The sequence below is a fragment of the Pongo pygmaeus genome, chromosome 1 (genome assembly GCF_028885625.2).
Source record: "Pongo pygmaeus isolate AG05252 chromosome 1, NHGRI_mPonPyg2-v2.0_pri, whole genome shotgun sequence".
In the NCBI taxonomy this organism is placed as follows: Eukaryota; Metazoa; Chordata; class Mammalia; order Primates; family Hominidae; genus Pongo; species Pongo pygmaeus.
This window is the reverse complement of record NC_072373.2, coordinates 198,663,307-198,688,273: the sequence shown is the minus strand read 5'-3', so window position 1 is coordinate 198,688,273 and position 24,967 is coordinate 198,663,307. Positions and strand designations below refer to the sequence as shown.

At 49.0% G+C, this 24,967-nt stretch overlaps 1 protein-coding gene across 6 annotated transcripts in view; it reads left to right on the top strand.

Moving 5' to 3' along the window:
• Positions 1-1,322: 1,322 nt before the first annotated feature.
• TMEM39B (transmembrane protein 39B) overlaps positions 1,323-24,967 on the top strand; it is a 30,040-nt gene continuing 6,395 nt past the window's right edge. The window contains exons 1-8 of one of the 6 annotated variants that reach the window (XM_054465017.2): positions 1,375-1,602; positions 3,511-3,637; positions 4,161-4,380; positions 5,328-5,411; positions 5,729-5,883; positions 20,206-20,542; positions 23,294-23,481; positions 24,172-24,274. In XM_054465017.2, the coding sequence (XP_054320992.1) occupies positions 1,599-1,602; positions 3,511-3,637; positions 4,161-4,380; positions 5,328-5,411; positions 5,729-5,883; positions 20,206-20,542; positions 23,294-23,481; positions 24,172-24,259 (1,203 nt within the window). In that variant the 5' untranslated portion in view covers positions 1,375-1,598 and the 3' untranslated portion in view covers positions 24,260-24,274. Of the gene's footprint in view, positions 1,603-3,510; positions 3,638-4,160; positions 4,381-5,327; positions 5,412-5,728; positions 5,884-17,807; positions 17,901-20,205; positions 20,543-23,293; positions 23,482-24,171; positions 24,275-24,967 lie in introns of those variants that run through there. The other 5 variants (XM_054464981.2, XM_054464990.2, XM_054464999.2 and 2 more) reach the window with 5 other exon arrangements.

Genomic DNA, 24,967 nt, shown 5'->3' with positions numbered 1-24,967 from the left:
TCAGGAGTTTGAGACCAGCCTGGGCAACATGGTGAAACCCCGCCTCTCCTAAAAATAGAAAAATTAGCCGGGCATGGTGGCGGGTGCCTGTAATCCCAGCTACTTGGGAGGCTGAGACAGGAGAATCACTTGAACCCAGGAAGCGGAGGTTGCAGTGAGCCGAGATCATGCCACTGCACTCCAGCCTGGGCAACTGAAAGGGAGACTCCAGTCTCAAAAAAACAAAACAAAAACAAAAATTAGCCGGGCGTGGTGGTGCGCGCCTGTAATTTCAGCTTGTTGCGAGGCTGAGGCAGGAGAATCGCTTGGACCCAGCAGGTGGAGGTTGCAGCGAGCCGAGATTGAGCCACTGCTCTCCAGCCTGGGCAACAGAGACTCCATCCCCCAAAAAAACAAAATAATAAAATAAATACACCCGCCTGCCTGAGGGACCTTGCACTAACTATTCCCTCTGCCTGAAATGCCCCTTCTCCAGAAATCTGCACCACTGACTCACTCATTTCCTTCATGTGTTTACTCAAGTCAACTCTGAAGCCTACTCTGCCTGCCCTATTTAAAACTGCAACCCCATCCCCCTTTCCTGTTTTTCCTTCACACCAATCATTCCCTTCTAACATACTACAGAATTTACTAATTTTCTTCATGTCTATCTCCTCCCACTTGACTGTAAGCTCTATGACTATTAATGAAATATCACTAATTCAATTAATTGAATACTGCTATTAAGTGCCAACCACTGTGCTAAGCAATGGAGCTACAAGATGACTAAAACTGCTTGTAGGTCTTGTGAGGGAAGAAATCCTAATGACAATAAATATAGCTCATTTAGTGAATGCTTCTCCAAACATCATGATGGCTAATACTAAAACAGACTCAGTTCTGCATGCTCTATCTCATTTAACCCTCACCGAAACCTACACGGTGACTATCAGCAGCCTCATCGTAAAGCATAAAAAACAAGATTGCAAGGCTGGGAAATGGCAGAGTCAGGATCTGAACCGCGGTGTTGACAATGAGAACGGTGCGTAACGTCAAATGTGAGAAATATTTAGGACTTAGGCTCACAAAGACTAAGGCAAAGATCGGATGTGGGGGCCGAGGGAGGGAGGAAATGACTCCTGGGTTTTGACTGGGGTGGACTAAAGAGCAGTGAGGTCTAAGAGGATGAAGCGCAACGTGGGGCTGGGCTGGAGGTGCCCGCGGACCGCTCAGGGATATGGTCCACCCCCAGGCGAGCGGAGAGGCGGCTCCGCACGCCGCCCCGGTCCAGGAGATGCTGGGAGAAGACACGCACGGGAAGAGCAGGAGGTGGGTTCCGTTCCCCTCCCTCTTGAGTCTCTTCAGCAGCAGCTGCAGGAAGGGCGTGGGGGACCCAAAGACAAAGAGCGCGCAGGCACCGCCTCCGTCCGGGCGGCCCCTTTAAGAAGCGCGCGCCAGCTTCCAGCCCGCCTTGTATGCAAATGTAGCGGCGCGGCGGGAGCGCGCGGCTGATACCCGGGACTGGGCTGCGGCGGTTAGTCCTCTCCCGGCCGCCGTCGCCTCCGACATATTGCCCGCAGGAGCTGCGGCGGCGAAGCGGAGAGCACCGGGGGGAGGAGATGGGTGAGCAGAGCGGCTCAGGCTCGGCCTGGCAACGAGCGGGCGTGCGGGTTAGGATGGCCAGGCTGCTAATTGCTGCCCCACGCGGACAGGAGCCCGGTGACGGGAGGGGGAAGGGATGCGAGCGCAGACGGGATCCCGCCCCCTCCTGTCGTTTTGCGGGGTGGGGCCTCTGTTGTGGGGGCGGGACATTGGTGGTGGGCGGGGCTTCTAAGACGATGCCCTGTGGGGGCTTGGGCTTTGGTGAGGACCCGCTCGTCGGGGCTAGAAAGGGGGGCGGGACTTACCAGTGGGCGTGGCTTCAGCGCTAAGGGCGGAGATTCTGGGCAGGGGGCGCTAGTGCAGTCGGCGTTTCTGAGCTGGAGGGGCTTACACTGGGGGCGGTGGGGCGGGGAGACTTCCGACTGAGGGAGCCCGTTCTGGAGTGGGGCGTCTGGGCTGAGAGGGCTTTTATTGGCTTGTGGGCGGGGTTTCTGGGCTGACAGTTGTGTGTAGGCGGAGCTTCTGGGCTGAGGGGCTTTATGTGGGTGCAGAGCTTCTAAAGAGAGGAGAGTGGGTGTGGGCAGAGCTTCTGGACTGGACTAAGGGTGTTTGTGTGGGATTTTCTAAGCCAAGTATAACAGCGTATGAACAGAGCTTCTGGTCTGGGGGTTTATGGAGGGCAGAGCTCTTCGCCAGGTACTTTTTAGAGACTTGTGGAGGTTTATAATTTTGGGCATACATCCAAGCCCAAAATTGGCTCCGAAGTGTGGGAAACGCTTCCGAGCTGAGATGCTACGGCGTGGGGTGTATGTGAATGGAGGCTACTGTGTTACTGTGAAGAGAGATGAACAGGTTATAACTTTTAAAAAATATGTATATGTATATATATATTTTTTAATAGAGACCGGGTTTCGCCATGTTGCCCAGGCTGGTCTCCAACTCCTGGCCTCAAGCGATCTTCCCGCCTCGGCCTCCCAAAGTGCTGAGATTACAGTCGTGAGCCACCACACCCAGTCAGGTTGTGACTTTTTTAGGTGCTTAGGAGCTTTGTGCAGAACTTTTGTGCAAAGTGGTGCATGGGAGCTTGGGCTAGACTGCTCAGCCTAGTAGGTCCAATTTTTCGGTCCACAGCCACAGGATTCTCCCAGCCATATCCTTGACCCTTTATTTAGGCCCTGGGTCCTGCCTATGAGATCCCAGAATGCCCTTTGAGCTGAATCATGGGGCCCTGGATGATAAAGCTGTCCCAAAGGTACCCAGAGTTATAGGCCTTCAGAAACTTATGTCTGAATGGGGCCCAATGTGTACCAGAGTTGAGAGCACACGACCCAGCCACGATACTGTGACATAGTGTAAGCTGAGTTTCCTAATGTGTGAAAAACCTACCTTGCTGGGTTCATTCACTCATCAACATATACTTGCTGGGCACTGAGGTAGGGGATATAGCAGTGAAAAAGACAGATAAGGTAACTGACCTCATTGACCTTTCATTGTAATAGGACAGACAAGCAATAAGCATATTAACAAATGCATAAGATAATTTCGGAGAGTGAATTGTGGTGGAAAAAAAGAATAGAAATTGCAGAGAGAGTGATGGGGAGAGTTTTGAAGTATCAAAACTTCAGAAATGGCACTCAGGGAAAAGCTTTCCAGATAGGATATAATAAGTGCTAGAGGTAGCAATGAGCTTGGCTTGCTGAGGAAAGAAAGATCAAGATGTTTAGAGCATGGGGCGGGTGGTAGAGGGTGGGTGTGAGGTAGAGAATGATTGGGGATGAAGCTGAAGATGTAAGAAGGGGCCAGATCATAGGTCTCACTGAGGATTAACTGATAAAGTGAGATACTAGGTGACTGGCAGCTGGTATCATTGCTGTTATCCTTGATATATGCCCCCTGGCTTGAGGCTCTATTTTATGTTGAGCCCCACAGGAGGACGAAGAGGTCCCAACAGGACATCTTACTGTCGAAATCCGCTCTGTGAGCCAGGATCCTCGGGGGGCTCTGGTGGAAGCCACACTTCCAGCGCATCGGTGACCAGTGTTCGTTCCCGCACCAGGTAAACCACCTCTCTGTCTCACCCCTCACTGTGGCCTCACAGGGACAGTGTGGACAGGGCTCTCTCTGACTGGATTCTAAGATGTGAAATCCTAGATGCCAGTGGGGGCTTAGAGGGGAGTAAGCAGCAGAAAAGACCCAGAGGGAGCTCAGTTGAGGGATCACTTGGACAGATGCAGTGGAACATGGTAGAATAAATCCAAAGGCCTGGATTCTAATTACAGTTCTGCTCCAGATTTGCTGATGGCTTGGACAAGTTGCCTTCCTTCTCTGGGCCTCCTTTTCCTCATCTGTAGGATGGACCTAATAATTCTTTCTCTCCTAGGGGGTGTTGGAAGACCTGAATAAGATTAGGGATAGGAAAAGGCTTTGTCGGGTTCCTTTGTCTGACAAGCAGGATTAGGAAGACCCCGTCCTTGCTATGAGCTGCTTTTCTGATCTTATCCCACAATCCTTTGCCTCAGAAGCCCTTCCTGGTAGGATTCTCAGGTCAGCTGCTGATGTTGTTCCCTCCCCATTGTCAGGAGCAGTTCTGGAACAGGCCTCTCCAGCCCTCCTCTGGCCACCCAAACTGTTGTGCCTCTACAGCACTGCAAGATCCCCGAGCTGCCAGTCCAGGCCAGCATTCTGTTTGAGTTGCAGCTCTTCTTCTGCCAGCTCATAGCACTCTTTGTTCACTACATCAACATCTACAAGACAGTGTGGTGGTATCCACCTTCCCACCCACCCTCCCACACCTCCCTGGTAGGTACCCAACAAGGGTGTGTGTGTGTGTGTGCGTGTGTGTGTGTGTGCGTGTGTGTGTGTGTGTGTGTTTCTTTTGGTTTCAGTTTAGCATATCCTACTAAGCACCACTGTGCACTTGGCTCCATGCTGAACATGGAGGGTGCTGAAGGAACAGGAAACTGATGATTCACTGAATACTCCTTGTGTGTTTAGTAGCACATTGGGCACTGTAAGTGTATGGGAGATGAATCTGACAAAGATTTTGCCTAAAGGAGCTCAGAGTCTTTTTTCTTTTTTCTTTTCTTTCTTTTTTTTTTTTTTTTTTTTTTTTTGAGACGGAATTTCGCTGTTGTTGCTCAGGCTGGAGTGGAACGGTGCAATCTTAGCTCACTGCAACCTCCGCCTTCCAGTTTCAAGCGATTCTCCTGCCTCAGTCTCCCGAGTAGCTGGGATTACAGGCATGTGCTGCCATGTCCGGCTAATTTTGTATTTTTAGTGGAGACAGGGTTTCACCATGTTGGTCAGGCTAGTCTCGAACTCCTGACCTCAAATGATCCACCCGCCTCAGCCTCCCAAAGTGCTGGGATTATAGGCGTGAGCCACCGCGCCCGGCCAGGAGCTGAGAGTCTTAATCCAGTAGTGGAGATGAACCACAGGCATACATGAGTGCTTCAAGGGGAGGAAAGACTTCAGTGCAGAAACAGTATAGGGACAGGGGCATGTGTGAGCAGAGCAAGAGGGCTCACATACCACTCTCTTATCCCAGGGACTGTCACACTTCCCTTCTCGGGGTCCTGTCCTACTCCTCTAGGTAATTTCCTGGCCTGACTCAGCTGGAGGCCGATGAAGGTCAGAGAATGAGGACAGTCTCTGTGGAAAGAAATGGGCAGGGGGAGGTGGGTATGAAAAAAGCCTGCGTATGGGCAAGGGGCCCACATGACCCCCAGGCCTCTGCCCCCTGACAGAACTTCCATCTGATCGACTTCAACTTGCTGATGGTGACCACCATTGTTCTGGGCCGCCGCTTCATTGGGTCCATCGTGAAGGAGGTGATTGGGTCCTAGAGGCTGGCCAGGGACTTTGGGATTCCCCTTTTCCCCTGGGGATGCCAAGGAAACATGCCCAGCCCTTCAGCCTTAGGGTATTTCCTTGGGGCTCCCTTTGGACTTGGTTGAAGAACATTAGTTACATCCCATCTTGGAGTTTACTGGGCATCAAAGAGAAGGATTTACCTTGCCAGGTTCTGCCCAGCCTGCTGTGCCACCTCTCCCTGGGTGGGATCACAGGTCATGCTGGGTGGGATTTGGGCACAGCCCCTTCGGCCTCCATCCAAGGCCCCATCCCGTCCTATCTTGCCCTGACCCAGGCTTCTCAGAGGGGGAAGGTCTCCCTCTTTCGCTCCATCCTGCTGTTCCTCACTCGCTTCACCGTTCTCACGGCAACAGGCTGGAGTCTGTGCCGATCCCTCATCCACCTCTTCAGGACCTACTCCTTCCTGAACCTCCTGTTCCTCTGCTATCCGTGAGTACCCCTCACTTCACCCCTCACTGCCCAGCACCTGGCCCCTGGACCTCTGCCCTGACCGTAGCTGGCTCACCAGGCCTCCACATCTGGAAGATCGGAGGCGGGCAGCAACATCCTCTCACACTGTCTGATGACACTCACTGAGGTCAGGATAATTAGCCTTTTCTTGCAGAAGAAACTGAGGTGGCATAATTTACCCAGCTCTCACTATGGGGGAGGTCAGAATGGGACTCAGATCTGCATATATATCCCGAAGGAACATTCCCAAGAGGGAATGCATGGGCTTTGTCTCCCTCGCTCTTCCTTTCCCCTCCCTCTGGTTCTTTCCCTTTCTCTGTGTCTCTCTGTGTATCTCAGTGTTTGTGTAATCTCTTGGTATCTCCCTGAGTCTGTGTGCCAGCAAACAGCTGCATGGTTGCATGTCTCTGTGTGGGTGTCTATGCATGAAGCGTGTGGGTGTCTATGCATGAAGCATGTGTGTGTGCCTGCATATGCATGTGTGTATGCCTTTGTGCCTGTTTTTGCTCTCTTTCTCCATCTCACCAGACCCTAGATTGTTGAGGATGGAGAGACTGTTTTGGGGATGTGCCCAGGACTGCCCATTTCTGGCCTTGCATCAGGGAGAACTTTGGTGAGGTGTTGGATCTGGCTGCTTCTGGGGCAGGCTCCTGGCTGCCTGAGCATTAACAGTCATTTCCCAACCCCTAGGTTTTCTGGTTCACAGAATTCCCCAAGCTGGGTCAATCCTGGTCTCTGGGAAGCTTCAGAGCTGGCACCTCCCCCTTTCTACCCTGCATGTCCAAAAAGGCGCTGGCATGGGAGCCCGGTCACACTTCCTTCACTTATATCTACTTTTTAATTATAAGAGTGACATGTGGCCAGGCGCAGTAGCACACACCTGTAATCCCAGCACTTTGGGAGGCCAAGACAGGCAGATTGCTTGAGTCCAGGGGTTTGAGACCAGCCTAGGCAACATGGCAAAACCCTGTCTACTAAAAACATAAAAAACTAGCCAGGTGTGGTGAGGCACGCCTATAGTCCCAGCTACTCAGGAAGCTGAGGTGGGAGAATCAGCTGAGCTCAGGAGGTTGAGGCTGCAGTGAGCCGAAATTGTGCCACTGTACTCTAGCTTAAGCAACTGGAATGAGGTCCTGTCTCAAAAAAAAAAAAGTGACACGTGTGTCTTATAAAAACATTAAACTTTACAGAAGCTTTTAACATGGAAAAAGAAAGTCCCACATAGTCTTATTCCCCCAGAAATCCATTACTGGCGGCGTATTTTCCCAAAATATTTTCTGTGCAAGTACACACACATGCAATTTTTTTGTTTGTTTGTTCTTGAGACAGTCTTATGTCACCCGGGCTGGAGTGCAATGGCACGATCTCGGCTCACTGCAACCTCTGCCTCCTGGGTTCAAGCAATTTTCCTGCCTCAGCCTCCCAAGTAACTGGGATTACAGGTGCCCACCACCACGCCTGGCTACTTTTTGTATTTTTAGTAGAGATGGGGTTTCACCATGTTGGCCAGGCTGGTCTCAAACTCCTGGCCTCAACTGATCTGCCTGCCTCGTCCTCCCAAAGTGCTGGGATTACAGATATGAGCCACCGTGCTCGGCCACATGCAGTTTTTTAAAAAACAAAAATGGTATTATGCTATGCATGATGTACAATTTACCACACTTTTCACTTAATCATATAACAGATATTTTTCTATGCCAATACATGTGGGTCTGTCTCATTATTTTATTTTATTTTAGAGATGAGGGTCTTGCTGTATTGCCCAGGCTGGAGTGCAGTGGCTATTCACAGGTCTGTTCCCACTACTGATCAACACAGGAGTTTTGACCTGTTCTATTTCTTTTTTTTTTTTTAGACGGAGTCTTGCTCTGTCGTCCAGGCTGGAGTGCAGTGGCACAATCTTGGCTCACTGCAAGCTCCGCCTCCCAGGTTCACACCATTCTCCTGCCTCAGCCTCCTGAGTAGCTGGGACTACAGGCGCCCGCCACCACGCCCAGCTAATTTTTTGTATTTTTAGTAGAGACAGGGTTTCACTGTGTTAGCCAGGATGGTCTTGATCTCCTGACCTCATGATCTGCCCGCCTCGGCCTCCCAAAGTGCTGGGATTACAGGCATGAGCCACTGCGCCCGGCCAACCTGTTCTATTTCTAACCTGGACCAGTTCATTCCCTCCTTAGGCAATTATGTGGTCCCCCACTCCCAGGAGGTCACCATATGGATGCTGAACTTTTATGCAGGCACCTCATCGGCATAGCACATTATAGCCTAGAATTCCTCGGCTCAAGCGATCCTCCCACCTCAGCCTCCTGAGTAGCTGGGACTATGGGCATGCGCCATCATGACCAGCTGCCTCATTTTTTTAATGGCCTCACAGTATTCTATGTTATAGAATTTTCACAATTTATTTGTCTTCTATTGGCAAACTTTTTTTTTTTTTTTTCTCTGAGACGGAGTCTTGCTCTGTTGCCCAGGCTGGAGTGCAGTGGTGCAATCTCGGCTTACTGCAACCTCCAACTCCCGGGTTCAAGCAATTCGCCTGCCTCAGCCTCCCAAGCAGCTGAGATTACAGGCATGCTCCACCATGCACAGCTAATTTTGTATTTCTAGTAGAGATGGGGTTTCTCCATGTTGGTCAGGCTGGTCTCAGGTGATCCGCCCCCCTTGGCCTCCTAAAGTGCTGGGATTACAGGCGTGAGCCACCATGCTCGGCAATTTTTTGTATTTTTGGTAGAGACGGGGTTTCACCGTGTTAGCCAGGATGGTCTCGATCTCCTGACCTCGTGATCCACCCACCTTGGTCTCCCAAAGTGCTGCGATTACAGACGTGAGCCACTGTGCCTGTCCTACTGGCAAACTTTTAAGTTGTTTCTAGCTTTTCCTTATTCATAACAATGAGGCATATATCTTTGCATATGTGTCCAATATCTCTGCACAGTAGATTCCCAGAAGAATTAACTACACCAAAAGATAAGTTCATTTAGATTTTTCGTAGTTATTAACAAATTGTACTTCGAAAGGGTTGCACTGGTTAGAACTTAAGAGTTGCCTGCCGGGCACGGTGGCTCATGCCTGTAATCCCAGCACTTTGGGAGGCCGAGGCGGGCGGATCACGAGTTCAGGAGATTGAGACCATCCTAGCTAACACAGTGAAACCCCGTCTCTACTAAAAAAATACAAAAAATTAGCCGGGCGTGGTGGATGGCACTTGTAGTCCCAGCTACTCGGGAGGCTGAGGCAGGAGAATGGTGTGAACCTGGGAGGTGGAGCCTGCAGTGAGCCAAGATCGTGCCACTGCCCTCCAGCCTGGGCAACAGAGTGAGACTCCGTCTCAAAAAAAAAAAAAAAAAAAGAGTTGCCTTAATTTGAAAGTTTATGGTTACTACCTGGTGAATCTTTTTTTCCTGGATGCAGATAACACGCAATGTCCATATTATGCTTTATTTTTCATTATTTAATTTAAAAATGTTTATTGACCAAATATAAACATATTGTAAAAAATTAAATCCAATAGTGCTAAAAAGCTTATAATGAAAACCATTGCTGGGCATGGTAGCTCATGCCTGTGATCTCAGTGACTTGGGAGGCTGAGGTGAGAAGATTGCTTTAGCTGGTGGGTTTGAGGCCGAAGTGAGCCATCATCACACCAGTGCACTTCAGCCCGGACAACAGACTGAGACCGTGTCTCTAAAAATAAATAAATAAATAAAGAGAAAAACATTAGTCTCCAGTCCTGCTTTGAGATTTTTAGTCCCACTCTTCAATAGCAGTCTCTTTTACTTTCTGGAGTTTTTTGTTTGTTTGTTTGTTTGTTTGTTTGTTTAGAGACAGAGTCTGTAAACCTATTATCCAGTTCTAAAGTGCCACTGCGCTCCAGCCTGAGTGACAAGACCCTGAGTCAGGGTCTGGCTCTGTTGCCCAGGCTGGAGTGTAGTGGTGCAATCTCGGCTCACTGCAGCCTCTGCCTCCCAGGCTCAAGCTATCCTCCCACCTCAGCCTTCTGAGTAGTTGGGACTACAGGCATCAGCCACTGTGCCTAGCCTGCTTATTCTTTTTAAAAATTTATTTATTGGCCAGGAGCGGTGGCTCACGCTTGTAATCCCAGCACTTTGGAAGGCCAAGGTGAATGGATCACTTGAGGTCAGGAGTTCAAGACCAGCCTGGCCATCATGGTGAAACCCCGTCTCTACTAAAAATACAAAAATTAGCCAGGCATGGTGGTGCACGCCTGTAGTCCCAGCTACTTGGGAGGCTGAGGGAGGAGAATTGCTTGAAACTGGGAGGTGGAGGTTGCAGCGAGCTGAGTTTGCACCACTGCACTCCAGCCTGGGCAATAGAGTGAGACTCCATCTCAAAAAAAAGAAAATTATTGACTTATTTTAGAATTGAATAAGAGGTTTACATAGTTAAAATTCAGAAGATTTAAAAGAATATACCATGAAAAAGTCTCCCCTTGACTGCTGCCTCCCAGCCACCCAGTTTCCTTTCCAAGAGGTAATTATCAATGTTTTTGGTTTCTTGTATATCCTGGAAACAAATGTTCTACGCATATACAAACATACCACATACACACATATGCAAGTATATTGATGCCCTGCAATGACAGATGATTTAGCTCACCATCCCATCCTTATTGTTCCCAGTAATTGATAGCTTTTAATATTTTTAATTTTCTGTTGGTTATTTTTGTCGCTAGTATAAGTATCCCTATACTTTTTTTTTTTCCATCAACAGTAGTCAGTATCTTGAATCCTTTTTATGTAAGACAAGAATATTAGGCACCCTACCCAACCACTTTTCCTCCCCTCTTCCTCTTTTCACTTCCTGGCAGCTGTATTTTTACTTTTATATCGTCAAGCTTGACATTCACATTCTCCTATGTAACCACGTTTAAGCCTTCCATTCTTTGTCTAAGCCTAATTCTGAAAGTTAAAAACCAGTATGTGGCTTTGAAATAATTATGTGTATGAAAATACCATTCACTCCAGGGCCCAGTAGTATGCATACATGATATTTCTTCTCTATAGTTACAGAGTTACAGTCTTGGACCTCTTTATTTATTTATTTATTTGTTTTTTTTTTGAGATGGAGTCTTTCTCTGTCACCCAGGCTGGAGTGCAGTGACGCAATCTCAGCTCACTGCAACCTCCGCCTCCCAGGTTCAAGCAGTTCTCCTGCCTCAGCCTCCCTAGTAGCTGGGATTACAGGTGTGCACCACCACACCCAGCTAATTTTTTGTATTTTTAGTAGAGACGGTTTTACCATGTTTGCCAGGCTGGTCTCGAACTCCCAACCTCAAGTGATCCATTCACCTTGGCCTCCCAAAGTGCTGGGATTACAGGCATGAACCAACAAGCCCAGCCAGGAACTTTTTTTTGTTTTGTTTTGTTTTGTTTTGTTTTTTTGAGACAGAGTCTTGCTCTGTCACCCAGGCTGGAGTGCAGTGGCACCATCTCAACTCACTGCAAGCTCCGCCTCCTGGGTTCACACCATTCTCCAGCCTCAGCCTCCCGAGTAGCTGGGACTACAGGCACCCGCCGCCATGCCCGGCTAGTTTTTTGTATGTTTAGCAGAGACGGGATTTCACCGCGTTGGCCAGGATGGTCTGGATCTCCTGACCTCGTGATCTGCCCGCCTCAGCCTCCCAAAGTGCTGGGATTACAAGTGTGAGCCACTGCACCCAGCCTGTTTTTTTTTTTTTTTTTTTGAGACGGAGTTTTGCTCTTGTTGCCCAGCCTGGAGTGCAATGGTCATCTCTGCTCACTGCAGCCTCCACCTCCCGAGTTCAAGTGATTCTCCTCCCTCAGCCTCCCGAGTAGCTGGGATTACAGGCATGCGCCACCATGCCTGGCTAATTTTGTATTTTCAGTAGAGATGGGGTTTCTCCATGTTGGTCAGGCTGATCTCGAACTCCCGACCTCAGGTGATCCACCCACCTTGGCCTCCCAAAGTGCTGGGATTACAGGTGTGAGCCACCACGCCTGGCCGGCAGGAACATTTTTTTAAAGGACTTCTTTTTTTTTTGAGATGGAGATTCGCTGTTGTTGCCCAGGCTGGAGTGGAATAGTGCAATCTCGGCTCACTGCAACCTTCGCTTCCCAGTTTCAAGCGATTTTCCTGCCTCAGCCTCCCGAGTACCTGGGACTACACGCGCCCGCCACCACGCCCGGCTAATTTTTTGTATTTTTAGTAGAGATGGGGTTTCACCATGTTAGTCAGGATGGTCTCGATCTCCTGACCTCGTGATCCGTCCATCTCAGCTTCCCAAAGTGCTGGGATTACAGGTGTGAGCCACCGCACCCAGCCTTAAAGGACTTCTTTAAAGGACTTGTACTCCCAGCTACTCAGGAGGCTGAGGTATAAGAATCGCTTGAACCCAGGAGGCAGTGGTGCAATCTCAGTTTATTGCAACCTCTGCCTCCCTGGCTCAAGCCATCCTCCCACCTCAGCCTCCCAAGTAGCTGGGACTACAGGTGCAGGCCACCATGCCCAGCTAATGCCAGAGGTTACAGTGAGCTGAGATTGTTCCACTGCACTCCAGCCTGGGCAATAGAGCAAGACCCTGTTACACACACACACACACACACACACACACACGTTCCTAGTGTCAAGGTGAAATGATTTTTCTTACATTCCGTCAGTTACTTAAAATCATAGCACATTTTAGTTTGCTTCAGGTTTACATCATAACTTTCTTATATGGCTTTTTATTTTTCTTGGACTTTCTAATTGCCTTTTTTCTTATTGACAAAAGAATGATGAGCCTTCATCATATCCTCAAGTTTATCCAGCCTCTCAGTCATACTGCCTGTTGCCTGGAGTCCATTTCCTCCTCCCTACTTCCCCTTACAAAGGCGTCCCTCCTGGAACCCTTCCTCCTCCTGCTGCAGTCTGGAGTGTTTGCTCTTTAGGTCTGCTGTACAGCTTTCAGCCTGGGACTTCCCTTCACTGCCCTCCTGGGTTGGACCCCCTGCTTCCTGAATCCCATGTCTTCCTCTTTCTTGGTTTTCTTATTTTGCTGGAGTAAATTATCAGGTAATTACCTTAACAGTGGGTACATTGGAGATGAGTCCTTGCATGTCTAAAAGTGTGTTTATTCTGCCCTCATACTTGATTGATAGTTTGGCTGAATGTAGATTTCTTTTTTTTTCTTTTTTTATTTTTGAGACAGAGTCTCGCTCTGTCGCCCAGGCTGGAGTGCAATGACACGATCTCGGCTCACTGCAACCTCTGCCTCCCGGGTTCAAGTGATTCTCCTGCCTCAGCCTCCTGAATAGCTGGGATTACAGGCATGCCACCATGCCCAGCTAATTTTTGTATTTTTAGTAGAGACGGGGTTTCACTGCATTGGTCAGGCTGGTCTCCAACTCCTGACCTCGTGACCCGCCCACCTCGGCCTCCCAAAGTGCTGGGATTACAGGTGTGAGCCATCACGCCCAGTCTCAATGTAGATTTCTAAGTTCAAATTCACATTCTCAGAACTTTTGCAGTTATTATTCCATTGTCTCTAGTATCCAGTGTTGCTAGTGAGAAGTCTGATGCCAATTTGAGTTTGATTCCAGTTCTTTTATAGATGACTTGTATTTTCCTTTCTGAAAGCATTGAGGAATATTCTGTTTATCTTTTGATTACTTGAAATTTCAAAGGATGTGTCTGTTGTGGGACTTTTGTCATTCATCCTATCAGGACTCTAGGACTTTTTTAACCTGGAGATTTGAGTACTTCTTTAGCTTGGGGAAATTTTCCTTTGATATTTCTTTGATAATATCTTCCTCTCAATTTTTTCTATTATCTCTGGATTTCTGTTCATCAGATGATAGACCTCATAGATTGGTCGTCTTTTTCTCCTATATTTCTCTAATATTTAATCTCTCTCTCTCTCTCTCTCTTTGTATGTGCATTGCCTTCGGAGAGATTTCCTCAGCTTTATCTTCTAGCTTTTTTACTGAGATTTTTTCAGCAATCATATTTTTCGTCTCTAAGGCCTCTACGTTTGCTGATTGTTCTTTTCTCATAGCATACTATTCTTGTTTTAAAAATCTCTTATTTGGCCGGGCGTGGTGGCTCACGCCAGTAATCCCTGCACTTTGGGAGGCCAAGGTGGGCGGATCACAAGGTCAGGAGTTCAAGACCAGCCTGGCCAACATGGTGAAACCCTGTCTCTACTAAAAATACAAAAATTAGCTGGGTGTGGTGGCTCATGCCTGTAATCTCAGCTACTTGGGAGGCTGAGGCAGGAGAATTGCTTGAACCCGGGAGGTGGAGGTTGCAGTGAGCCGAGATTGCCACTGCACTCCAGCCTGGGCGACAGAGTGAAACTCCGTCTCAAAAAAAAAAAAAATCTCTTATTTTCCTCAATTTTATCTTTTCACTGGGGTCAATTTTTCTGTTTCATGCTGCTTGTTTTCCAAGTATAGTTAGCTTGTTTGCTTGTCTCTTTATATGTAAAAATGAAGGACTGAGTAGCAGGAGTGCATTTTCTTTCTCTCTGTCATTGTTTAAGGGGGTGGGAGCTTTGACTGGAAGCTCTAAGTACATGGGCAGTGCACACTGACTGGCACGCTTTGCTTTGAGGATGAGTGAGTGAAGTGCTGGTTGTTAGGCTTTGAGCCTCCGTAGGCCAGAAAGGGAGTGGTGGGGGTGTTACTCTAAGATATCGCCATTAGAGATCTCAATTCTTAGTTTACTCAATTTCTTTAGAAAAGAATCCTTCAGGGTGTGTTGTATGAGGTGAGTAGGGGAATAAAGGGACTGACTCTTATAAATAAACATGGGTCATTGTTTAATCCCATTTATTCAGCCGTGCTCCCCACTTCATCTTCTATCATATGTGCCCACTTCAAGCCAGAGTCTCTCTTGGGTCGCTCTGGGTAGATAAGCTCCCACCTCCAGTCCAGTTCGCTCATGGCATATTCTAGACTTGTACCGTCCAGTTGAGTAGCTACTAGCCCCCACTGGTTATTGAGCACATGAAATAGGGTAGTCTGAGTTGAGATGTGCTCTAAGTGTAAAATACACACTGATTCTGAACCCTTAGTACACACACACACAAAAGAAAGTAGGCTGGGCATGGTGGCCCATGCCTGTAATCCCAGCACTTTGAGAGACTGAGGCAGGCGGATGGCTTGAGCTCAGGAGTTTGAGACCAGCCTGGGCAACTTGGCAAAATGCCATCTCTACCAAAAATACAAAAATCAGCTGGGCATGGTAGCCTGCACCTGTAGTCCCAGCTACTTTGGAGGCTGAGGTGGCAGGATGGCTTGAGCCTGGGACGTGGAGGTTGCAATAAACTGAGATTGCACCACTGCACTCTAGCCTGGGAAACAGAGCCAGGCCCTGTCTCAAAAAAAAAAAAAAAAAAAAGAGAAACTAAGACTGGGCACAGTGGCTCACGTCTGTAATCCCAACACTTTGGGAGGTCAAAGCAGGGTGGATCGCTTGGGCCCAGGAGCTTGAGACCAGTCTGGGCAACATGGCAGAACCCTGTCTCTACAGAAAATATGAAAATTAGTTGGGCATGGTGGCACGCACCTGAAGTACCAGCTACTCGAGAGGTCAGAGGATTGCTCCTGAATAGCTGGGACTACAGGTGTGTGCCAGCACCTGAGCCTAGGAGGTAGAGGCTGCAGTGAGCCATGATTACGCCACTGCCCTCCAGCAGCCTGTGCAACACAGCAAGACCCTGTCTTAATAAAAAAAAATGAAAATAAAACATCTCAAAATATTCATTATATGTTGAAGTGATAGTATTTGCATGTATTGGGTTAAGTAAAATAGAATCTTAAAATTAATTTCAGGAGGCTGATGCAGGAGAATCTCTTGAACCCGGGAGGCGGAGGTTGCAGTGAGCTGAGAATGTGCGACTGTACTCCAGTCTGGGGCACAGAGTGAGACTCCGTCTCACATAAAAAAAAAAAAAAAAAAAAAAAAGGCTGGGTGCAGTGGCTCACACCTGTAATCCCAGCACTTCAGGAGGCCAAAGCGAGTGGATCACCTGAGGTCAGGAGTTCGAGACCAGCCTGACCAACATGGAAAAACCCCTTCTCTACTAAAAACACAAAATTAGCCAGGCGTGGTGGTGCATGCTTGTAATCCCAGCTACTAGGGAGGCTGAGGCAGGAGAATCGCTTGAACCCGGGAGGCAGAGGTTGCAGTGAGCCGAGATCATGCCACTGCACTCCAGCCTGGGCAACAAGAGTGAAACTGTCTCAAAATAATAATAATAATAATAATTTCTTCTCTTTTTTTTTTTTGAGACGGAGTCTGTCGCCCAGGCTGGAGTGCAGTGGCGCGATCTCTGCTCACTGCAAGCTCCACCTCCCAGGTTCACGCCATTCTCCTGCCTCAGCCTCCCGAGTAGCTGGGACTACAGGCGCCTGCCACCACCCCCGGCTAATTTTTTGTGTTTTTAGTAGAGACGAGTTTCACTGTGTTAGCCAGAATCGTCTCGATCTCCTGATCTCGTGATCCGCCCGCCTCGGCCTCCCTAAGTGCTGGGATTACAGGCATGAGCCACCGCACCCGGCCCATCTCTTCTCTTTTTTAACGTGGCTAAATTATGTGACTCTGGTGGCGGGCGCCTGTAGTCCCAGCTACTCGGGAGGCTGAGGCAGGAGAATGGCGTGAACCTGGGAGGTGGAGCTTGCAGTTAGCCGAAATCTTGCCACTGTACTCCAGCCTGGGTGACAGAGCCAGACTCCGTCTCAAAAAAAAAAAAAAAAAAAAAAAAAAAAAAAGCCAGGCACAGTGGCTCACGCCTGTAATCCCAGCACTTTGGGCGGCCGAAGTGGGTGGATCACGAGATCAGGGGATTGAGACGATCTTGGCTAACACGGTGAAACCCCGTCTCTACCAAAAATACAAAAAAATTAGCCGGGTGTGGTGGCAGGCGCCTGTAGTCCCAGCTACTCGGCAGGCTGAGGCAGGAGAATGGTGTGAACCTGGGAGGTGGAGCTTGCAGTGAGCCAAGATCTTGCCACTGCCCTCCAGCCTGGGTGACAGAGCCAGACTCCGTCTCAAAAAAAATAAAAATAAAAATTATGTGACTCATCTTTCTGTTGGAAAGCAATGCTCTAGACCATGACTGCTTCTTCATCTGTCATCATGTCTCCATCTGCTTTCTAAATTTGTCAAATCATTTGTGCACTGATGACCCTCACTCCCTTTTTTTTTTTGCTGATACAGATTTATTTTCTACTTTGATAGACTCACATGTAGGGTGGAGGAGATGGGAGGGAATCTGCTATCATGCATATGAAGCTGCTTCTAACTTCTAACCTGCCAGAGCAGTCTGTCACCAAATAATTTAATTGATCATAGGACCTATCTGCAGTCCTTCTTAGAGACAAAGCCAGCGAGATTCCTTAAGTTTAAGCTGGAGACCTTTGTACGTTCACATAGGTGCCCCCACCCCCTCATTACCACAAGATACCCTGAAGAGTATTTCGGGAATCCCATTTTAGTCTTTTTTCCTGTCCCCATAGAATCACTGGCCTCTTCCTTTTCTAGTCAAAATTCTATTGATCATCTATTCTGGGCCAGAAACTATGCTAGGGGTTGTTGTAGGACTAAAAGACAGTATTTATGAGAACACTAGTGTAATACCTTGCTGAGAGTAGGATCAATACAAGCTGTGTCATTTAGGGCAAGTTAAGGAAACTGAGGCTCATAGAGGTTAAATGACTTCCCATAAATCACAGAGCTAGTAAGTGGCAGAGCTGGGATTTTTTTTTTTTTTTTTTTTTTAGACAGGGTCTTATTCTGTCACCCAGGCTGGAGTCCAGTGGTATGATCTCAGCTCATTGCAGCCTTGAACCCCGCTAGGATCAGGTGATCTTCCCACCTCCAGCTCCCAAATAGCTGGAACTATAGGCATGTAATCTGGCTACTTTTTGTATTTTTTGTAGAGACAAGGGTTTCGCCATCTTGCCCAGGCTGGTCTTGATCTCATGGCTGAAGCAGTTTCTCTACCTCTGCCTCCCAAGGTGCTGGGATTACAGGTTTGAACCACCCCACCCAGCCCAGAGCTGGGATTTTGATCCAGGCCTATTTGACCCTAAAGGTTATGCTCTTGACCACAGTTCTGTTTTTATATTATGGACTGTACAGTATAATTGACCACAATTTTCTAAGCTATTTTATTTAGCCTTACCACAGGAAAAATGGTAGCATCCCTATTTTATAGACTGGAAAACAGAAACTCAGGTAGGCTAAATGACTTGCCAGGGACACTCAGATATTTCTTCTTGGGACCCCCAGAAAAAAGTAAAAGGAGATTTTTTTTTTTTTTAGATGGAGTCTCACTCTGTTGCCCAGGCTAGAGTGCAGTGGTGTGATCTCGGCTCATTGCAACCTCTGCCTCCTGAAATGTAGCATTGTCAGCCGGGTGCGGTAGCTCATGCCTGTAATCCCAGCACTTTGGGAGGCTGAGGCGGGTGGAGGTCAGGAGTTCAAGACCAGTGTGGCCAACATCATGAAACCCCGTCTCTACAAAAATACAGAAATTAGCTGGGCATGATGGCGGGTACCTGTAATCCCAGCTACTCGGGAGGCTGAGGTGGGAGAATCGCTTGAACCCAGGAGGCGGAGGTTGCAGTGCGCTAAGATCGCACCACTGCACTCCAGCCTGAGCAACAGAGTGAGACTCTTGTCTCAAAAAAAAAGAAAAGAAAAGAAATGTAGCATTGTGATCAGCCCTAACTCCTGGGGGCAGCCCAGGAACCCTTGTGGGGGTGTGTAATTCTGAGGACCTGGGGAAATTGAGAGGCCCCAAGCTTAAAAAGGGAATATTTATAAAAGCCCCTACTATGATGAGCATGGCGCTTACTCACTTTTTATAATTACTCTTCTAGACTATGGGCCCATCTAGTTTTCTCCGCATACAATAGCAGCCACACACATAATTAGCTCCAGCCCTGCTCTCAGGGCGCTGCTCAGGGGAAAGGATTTGTTCTGTTCAAGGGCCCATTTCAGTGCCTGGTACATAATAAACACATAAATATTTGTTCCTGAACCGCCCTCCTCTGCAAACTAAAGAGCTGTTGTCATATGCACCCATAACAACTCATTACTTACACCTCTCGTGTGTGTATTTTTTTTTTTTTTTGAGACAAAGTCTTACTCTGCCCCCCAGGCCAGAGTGCAGTGGCACAATCATGGGTCACTGCAGCCTCAACCTCCTAGGCTCAGGTGATCCTCCTACCTCAGCCTGAGTAGCTGGGACTACAGGCATGTACCACCATACCCACCTAATTTTTTGTTGTTGTCTTTGTTTTTGTTTTTTTTTTTGAGACAGAGTCTCGCTCTGTCGCCCAGGCTGGAGTGCAGTGGCGCGATCTCGGCTCACTGCAAGCTGCACCTCCTGGGTTCATGCCATTCTCCTGCCTCAGCCTCCCAAGTAGCTGGGACCACAGGCGCCCACCACCACGCCCGGCTAATTTTTTGCATTTTTTAGTAGAGATGGAGTTTCACCGTGTTAGCCAGGATGGTCTCAATCTCCTGACCTCGTGATCCGCCCGCCTCAGCCTCCCAAAGTGCTGGGATTACAGGTGTGAGCCACTGCGCCCAGCCCATACCCGCCTAATTTTTAAATTTGTTTTGTAGAGATGGGGTCTCACTGTGTTGCCCAGGCTGGTCTTGAACTCCTGGGCTCATGTGATCTTCCCACCTCAGCATCCCAAAGTGCTGGGATTACAGACAATGAGCTACCATGCTTGTCCTCTGTGTACACTTTTAACTACTCATAATGATTTGTTGAGCAGGTGCCTTGATCTTTGGTACCAAACAGTTCTGATTTTGAGCCCCACCCCCACCTGCCCTATCACTTCCTTACTAATGTGTAAGCTTTGGGAATTTACTTCACCTTTCTGAGCCATGGCTTCCTCAGCTGAAAAGGGGACAAAATAACAGTACCTAATGAATAGTGTTGTTATGAGAAAAGAGTTTGCCTGAAAGCATTCAGTACAGTGCCTGGAACATAGGCCATGCTCAGCGAATGTGGGCTGTTGCTGTTGTGAGTCATCCCTAGGCTGTGAGTGCAGGGACTTGTCTCTTGCTTCCTACTGTAGCCCCAATGTCAGCATTTCTGCTATACCCTTAGTGCTCGGCATGTACCGAGTGGTAATACGTGTGCTGAATGACTGGCCGTTGGATGGGAGGGTGGATGGATGGAAGGACTGGTAAATTCTCCCCTCTGGGCAGCCAGGAGAGCTGAGGCCCAGGAAGGAAAGAAGATCCCCTCAGTGGCTGAGAGTTGGGATCCTGGCCCACGGGCAGGCCTTCCCTCACCACCGTCTTCCCCAGCAGGTTTGGGATGTACATTCCGTTCCTGCAGCTGAATTGCGACCTCCGCAAGACAAGCCTCTTCAACCACATGGCCTCCGTGGGGCCCCGGGAGGCGGTCAGCGGCCTGGCGAAGAGCCGGGACTACCTCCTGACACTGCGAGAGACGTGGAAGCAGCACACAAGACAGTTGTATGGCCCGGACGCCATGCCCACCCATGCCTGCTGCCTGTCGCCCAGCCTCATCCGCAGCGAGGTGGAGTTCCTCAAGATGGACTTCAACTGGCGCATGAAGGAAGTGCTCGTCAGCTCCATGCTGAGTGCCTACTATGTGGCCTTTGTGCCTGTCTGGTTCGTGAAGGTGCGTAGCTCAAGTCAGGGAGGGAAAGGGCCTAGCTGGGACCTTACCCTGCTGCCAGCCCTACGTGAGTTCTCCTGCTGGCCTAACTAACTATGCTGTTTTTGATGTGATTTCCCATCTCTTCTCCTCTCGAGGACTGGAGTGACTACTGTCTCCATTTTATTTTTAAAGACAGGGTCTTGCTCTGTCACCTACACTGGAGTACAGTGGACAATCATGGATCACTGCAGCCTCAAGCTCCTGGTCTCAAGTGATCCTCCTGTCTCAGCCTCTTGAGTAGCTGCGACTACAGGCATGAGCTACCATGCCCAGCTAATTTTTAAATTTTTTATAGAGATGGAGTCTCACTATGCTGCCCAAGATGGTCTCAGAATTCCTGGTCTTAAATGGTCCTCCTGCCTCAGCTTCCCAAAGTGTTGGAATTACAAGCGTGAGCCACTACATCCAGCCTGTGTCCATTTTATTTTACTTTTTTTATTTTTTATTTTACTTTATTTTTTTGAGACAGAGTCTCATTCTGTTGGCCAGGCTAGAGTACATGGCACAGTCTCGGCTCACTGCAACCTCCACCTCCCAGGTTCAAGCAATTCTCCTGCGTCAGCCTCCCAAGTAGCTGGGATTATAGACATGTGCCACCATGCCCAGCTAATTTTTGTATTGTTAGTAGAGACGGGGTTTCACGATGTTGGCCAGTCTGGTCTCAAACTCCTGGCCCCAAGTGATCCGCCCACCTTGGCCTCCCATAGTGTTGGGATTACAGGCATGAGCCACCACACCCCAGCCTGTGTCCATTTTAGAGTGCAGAGAACTAGACTCACTGAAGGGAAGTGACCTGTCCAAGGTCACCCAGCCAGTGAGGGAGACATGGCATTGTTATTCATAATACTTGATTACAAAGACTAGTGAGTTTGTATTTCAGCAGCTGTTGTAACACAGACATGTCACAATGTCTGGCTTTATCATTTAGTAAGGAAGCCAGTGTTCATCCAGATTTGAGTGATCCCAAAAGCCTGTGCTCTCTTTGTCCTAACCTCTCAGTCTCCTGGGAAGGTACCTCCTCAGCTGCAAGCTGCAGTGGGCTTGAAAGAACTTAATGTCTTTTTTTTTTTTAGATGGAGTCTCGCTCTGTCACCCAGGCTGGAGTGCAGTGGTGCGATCTTAGCTCACTGCATCCTCCACCTCCCAGGTTCAAGCAATTCTCCTGCCTCAGCCTCCCAAGTAGCTGGGATTACAGGCGAGCACCACCATACCCAACTAATTTCTGTATTTTTAGTAGAGACGGGGTTTCACCATGTTGGCCAGGCTGGTCTTGAACTCCTGACCTCAGGTGATCCACCCACCTCAGCCTCCCAAAGTGCTGGGATTATAGGCGTGAGCCACCAAGCCCGGCCCTTTTTTTTTCTTTTAAGACTGGGTCTTGCTCTATGGCCCAGGCTGGAGCGCAGTGGCGCAATCTTGGCTCACTGCAGCCTTTGCCTCCTGGATTCAAGCAATTCTCCTACCTTAGCCTCCTGAATAGCTGGGACTACAGGTATGCACCACCATGCCCAGCTAATTTTTGTATTTTTAGTAGAGACAGGGTTTCGCCATATTGGCCAGGCCAGTCTCGAACTCCTGACCTCAAGTGATCCACCCACCTTAGCCTCCCAAAGTGCTGAGATTACAGGCATAAGCCACCGCGCCCGGTCCTTAATGTCTTTTGAGCACCTGTAACACACCTGGAGCTTTCATAAGTGTTACAATCCTCCTAGCGCCTCTTGGAGGTGGTTCATGGTTGCTCTTTTTGTTTTGTTGTTTTTTTTTTTTTTTTTGAGACGGAGTCTTGCTCTGTTGCCCAGGCTGGAGTGCAGTGGCACGATCTGGGCTCACTGCAAGCTCCCCCTCCCGGGTTCACGCCATTCTCCTGCCTCAGCCTCCCGAGTAGCTGGGATTACAGGCACCCGCCACCACGCCTGGCTAATTTTTTGTATTTTTAGTAGAGACAGGGTTTCACCATGTTAGCCAGGATGGTCTCAATCGCCTGACCTTGTGATCTGCCCACCTCGGCCTCCCAAAGTGCTGGGATTACAGGCGTGAGCCACCGCGCCCGGCCTTTTTTTTTTTTTTTTTTTTTTTGAAACGGAGTCTTGCTCTGTCGCCCAGGCTGGAGTGCAGTGTCGTGATCTCGGCTCACTACAACCTCTGCCTCCCAGGTTCAAGCGATTCTTCTGCCTCAGCCTCCTGAGTAGCTGGGACTACAGGCGCACGCCACCACGCCTGGCTAATTTTTGTTTTTTTAGTAGAGACAGGGTTTCACTATATTGGCCAGGCTGGTCTCGAACTCCTGATCTCGTGATCTGCCCACCTCAGCCTCCCAAAGTGCCAGGATTACAGGTGTGAGCCACCACACTGGGCCTAGTAGTTGCTCTGTCCTCATTGACAGATGAGGAAACTAAAGCACAGAGAAGGTAAATGACTTGCCCAATGTCACATAAATAAGCAAAAGAGCCAAGATTTGAATTCAGGTCTCTTGGACCCCAGAGCCTGTTCTCTGGCTCAGAGTGGTGGGCAGTAGGAGCAAATTTCCTTGTAGAAAACCAACTAGTGGGCACAGGGCCTAAGCCTTCTTTGTTGGGTGTTTGATTCTTGGTTTCAGGGTATTCTGAGGTCTCCCCAGGACTGTCCTAACCTCTCAGTCAGGTAGAATCAGGGAAGGAAAGGGTGAGGCCATTATGGGGATCCCAGGCCTCACCCACCTTCTGCTACCCCCAGAACACACATTACTATGACAAGCGCTGGTCCTGTGAACTCTTCCTGCTGGTGTCCATCAGCACCTCCGTGATCCTCATGCAGCACCTGCTGCCTGCCAGCTACTGTGACCTGCTGCACAAGGCCGCCGCCCATCTGGGCTGTTGGCAGAAGGTGGACCCAGCGCTGTGCTCCAACGTGCTGCAGCACCCGTGAGTCACCCTACCCTGCTCAACCCAATCCCAGCCCTTCTGGTCAGCATCTGGAGTCACTTGTCCACCCGCTGATTAACTTATTCAGTTAGCAAATAGTTATAGAGCGTGTCTTGTATATTATTAGGCCAAGTGTCCAGGGTGGGGTATGGTGGGGCCTGACACACGTGTTCCCTGTCCTTAGGTAACTTGCAGTGTACTGAAGATGGGAGGGGACTGATGGTAATTCATGGATTTGTTGACTTTCTCTTTGCTGACTGTTTATTCACTCATTGCCTTACTTGCTCATGCTTCACTCTTCTCTTACCTGCTCAGTCATCCACTGGGTCATTACATCACCTACTCTTTCAGCAGACATTTACTTCCACCCAATCCACACCAGGCCTGTGGATGTGCCAGGCAAAAGAGCTTGGACTTTGACTTAGGCCCAGCGGAGATAGAGGATTTTTAGCAGTGGAGGGACCCATGCCAAGGTGTGCTTTAGAATCATCAGCCTGGTGCCAGGATGTGGTGCTGTGCTAGTTGATGCTGAACCCTGGCCAGGGAAGGACAAGATGGGCAAAAGAGACCTAGCTGCAAGAAGGCACTGCACCCAGAGCAGACACAGAAGTCACACTGCTCAGGGTCCCTTTTCCAAAGTACTTTTCACCCCAGGTTATACTAATTTTCCTGCCTGTATTTCCCCATTAGACTGGAAGCTCCTCAAGGCCAGGATCACCTCGGAAGCACATCTGAGTCTTGGGCCCAAGACAAGGCTTGGCAGAGAGGAGGCCCCTAGGACAGGTTTGCAGAGGTAGGCCCACCAAGGAGCAGAGTTGCAAGCAAGGCCATAGAAGCTAAGCCTCCTGGTGTTGGCTGTGCATGTCAGTCAGGGTCCCTTTCAGGCTCTGTCCTGGAGGTCCAGAAGAGTGACTGGGCATTGCTGATTGGGCCAAAAGGAGGCTTGGCTTAGCCTTGGGCTCTGAGGGGTGGGAGGAATAGAAAGATAGAACATAGCTGAACATGAGGATATACCTGTCCATGGCTCACCGTGGTCCTTCGCGTGGCTTCTCAGATGATGAGCTGGGTCCTGCTAGATGTTTCTGCCTCATCTTTTACCATGCCCCAACCCATCCTCTGCTCTTCAGCAAAGCAAAGCAAATCTCCTCAGGTCCTCATATGCTTTATGGACTTGTGCCTCCAGGCTTTTGCATGTGATGTGTCTTTTGCTTGGGATGGTCTTTCCATTCTTTCTATCCTGATTAACTCCTATTTATCCTTTAGCACTTTGCTTCCTCCAGGAACACTTTCCTGACCATCCAGAATGGGTTCAGTGCCCCTCCCCTATAAGGGGCCCCTCCTTTCAGTGGTCCATAATACCATAATCATTGCATTTAATGCTTTCTACTGTGTTTGCTTAGTTACCTGCCTGTCATTTCAGGACTGAAAGTTCACAAAGGTCAGGGCCCTTGCCTGTCTAGCACTCAGTTGTCTCCTCAGGCCATTT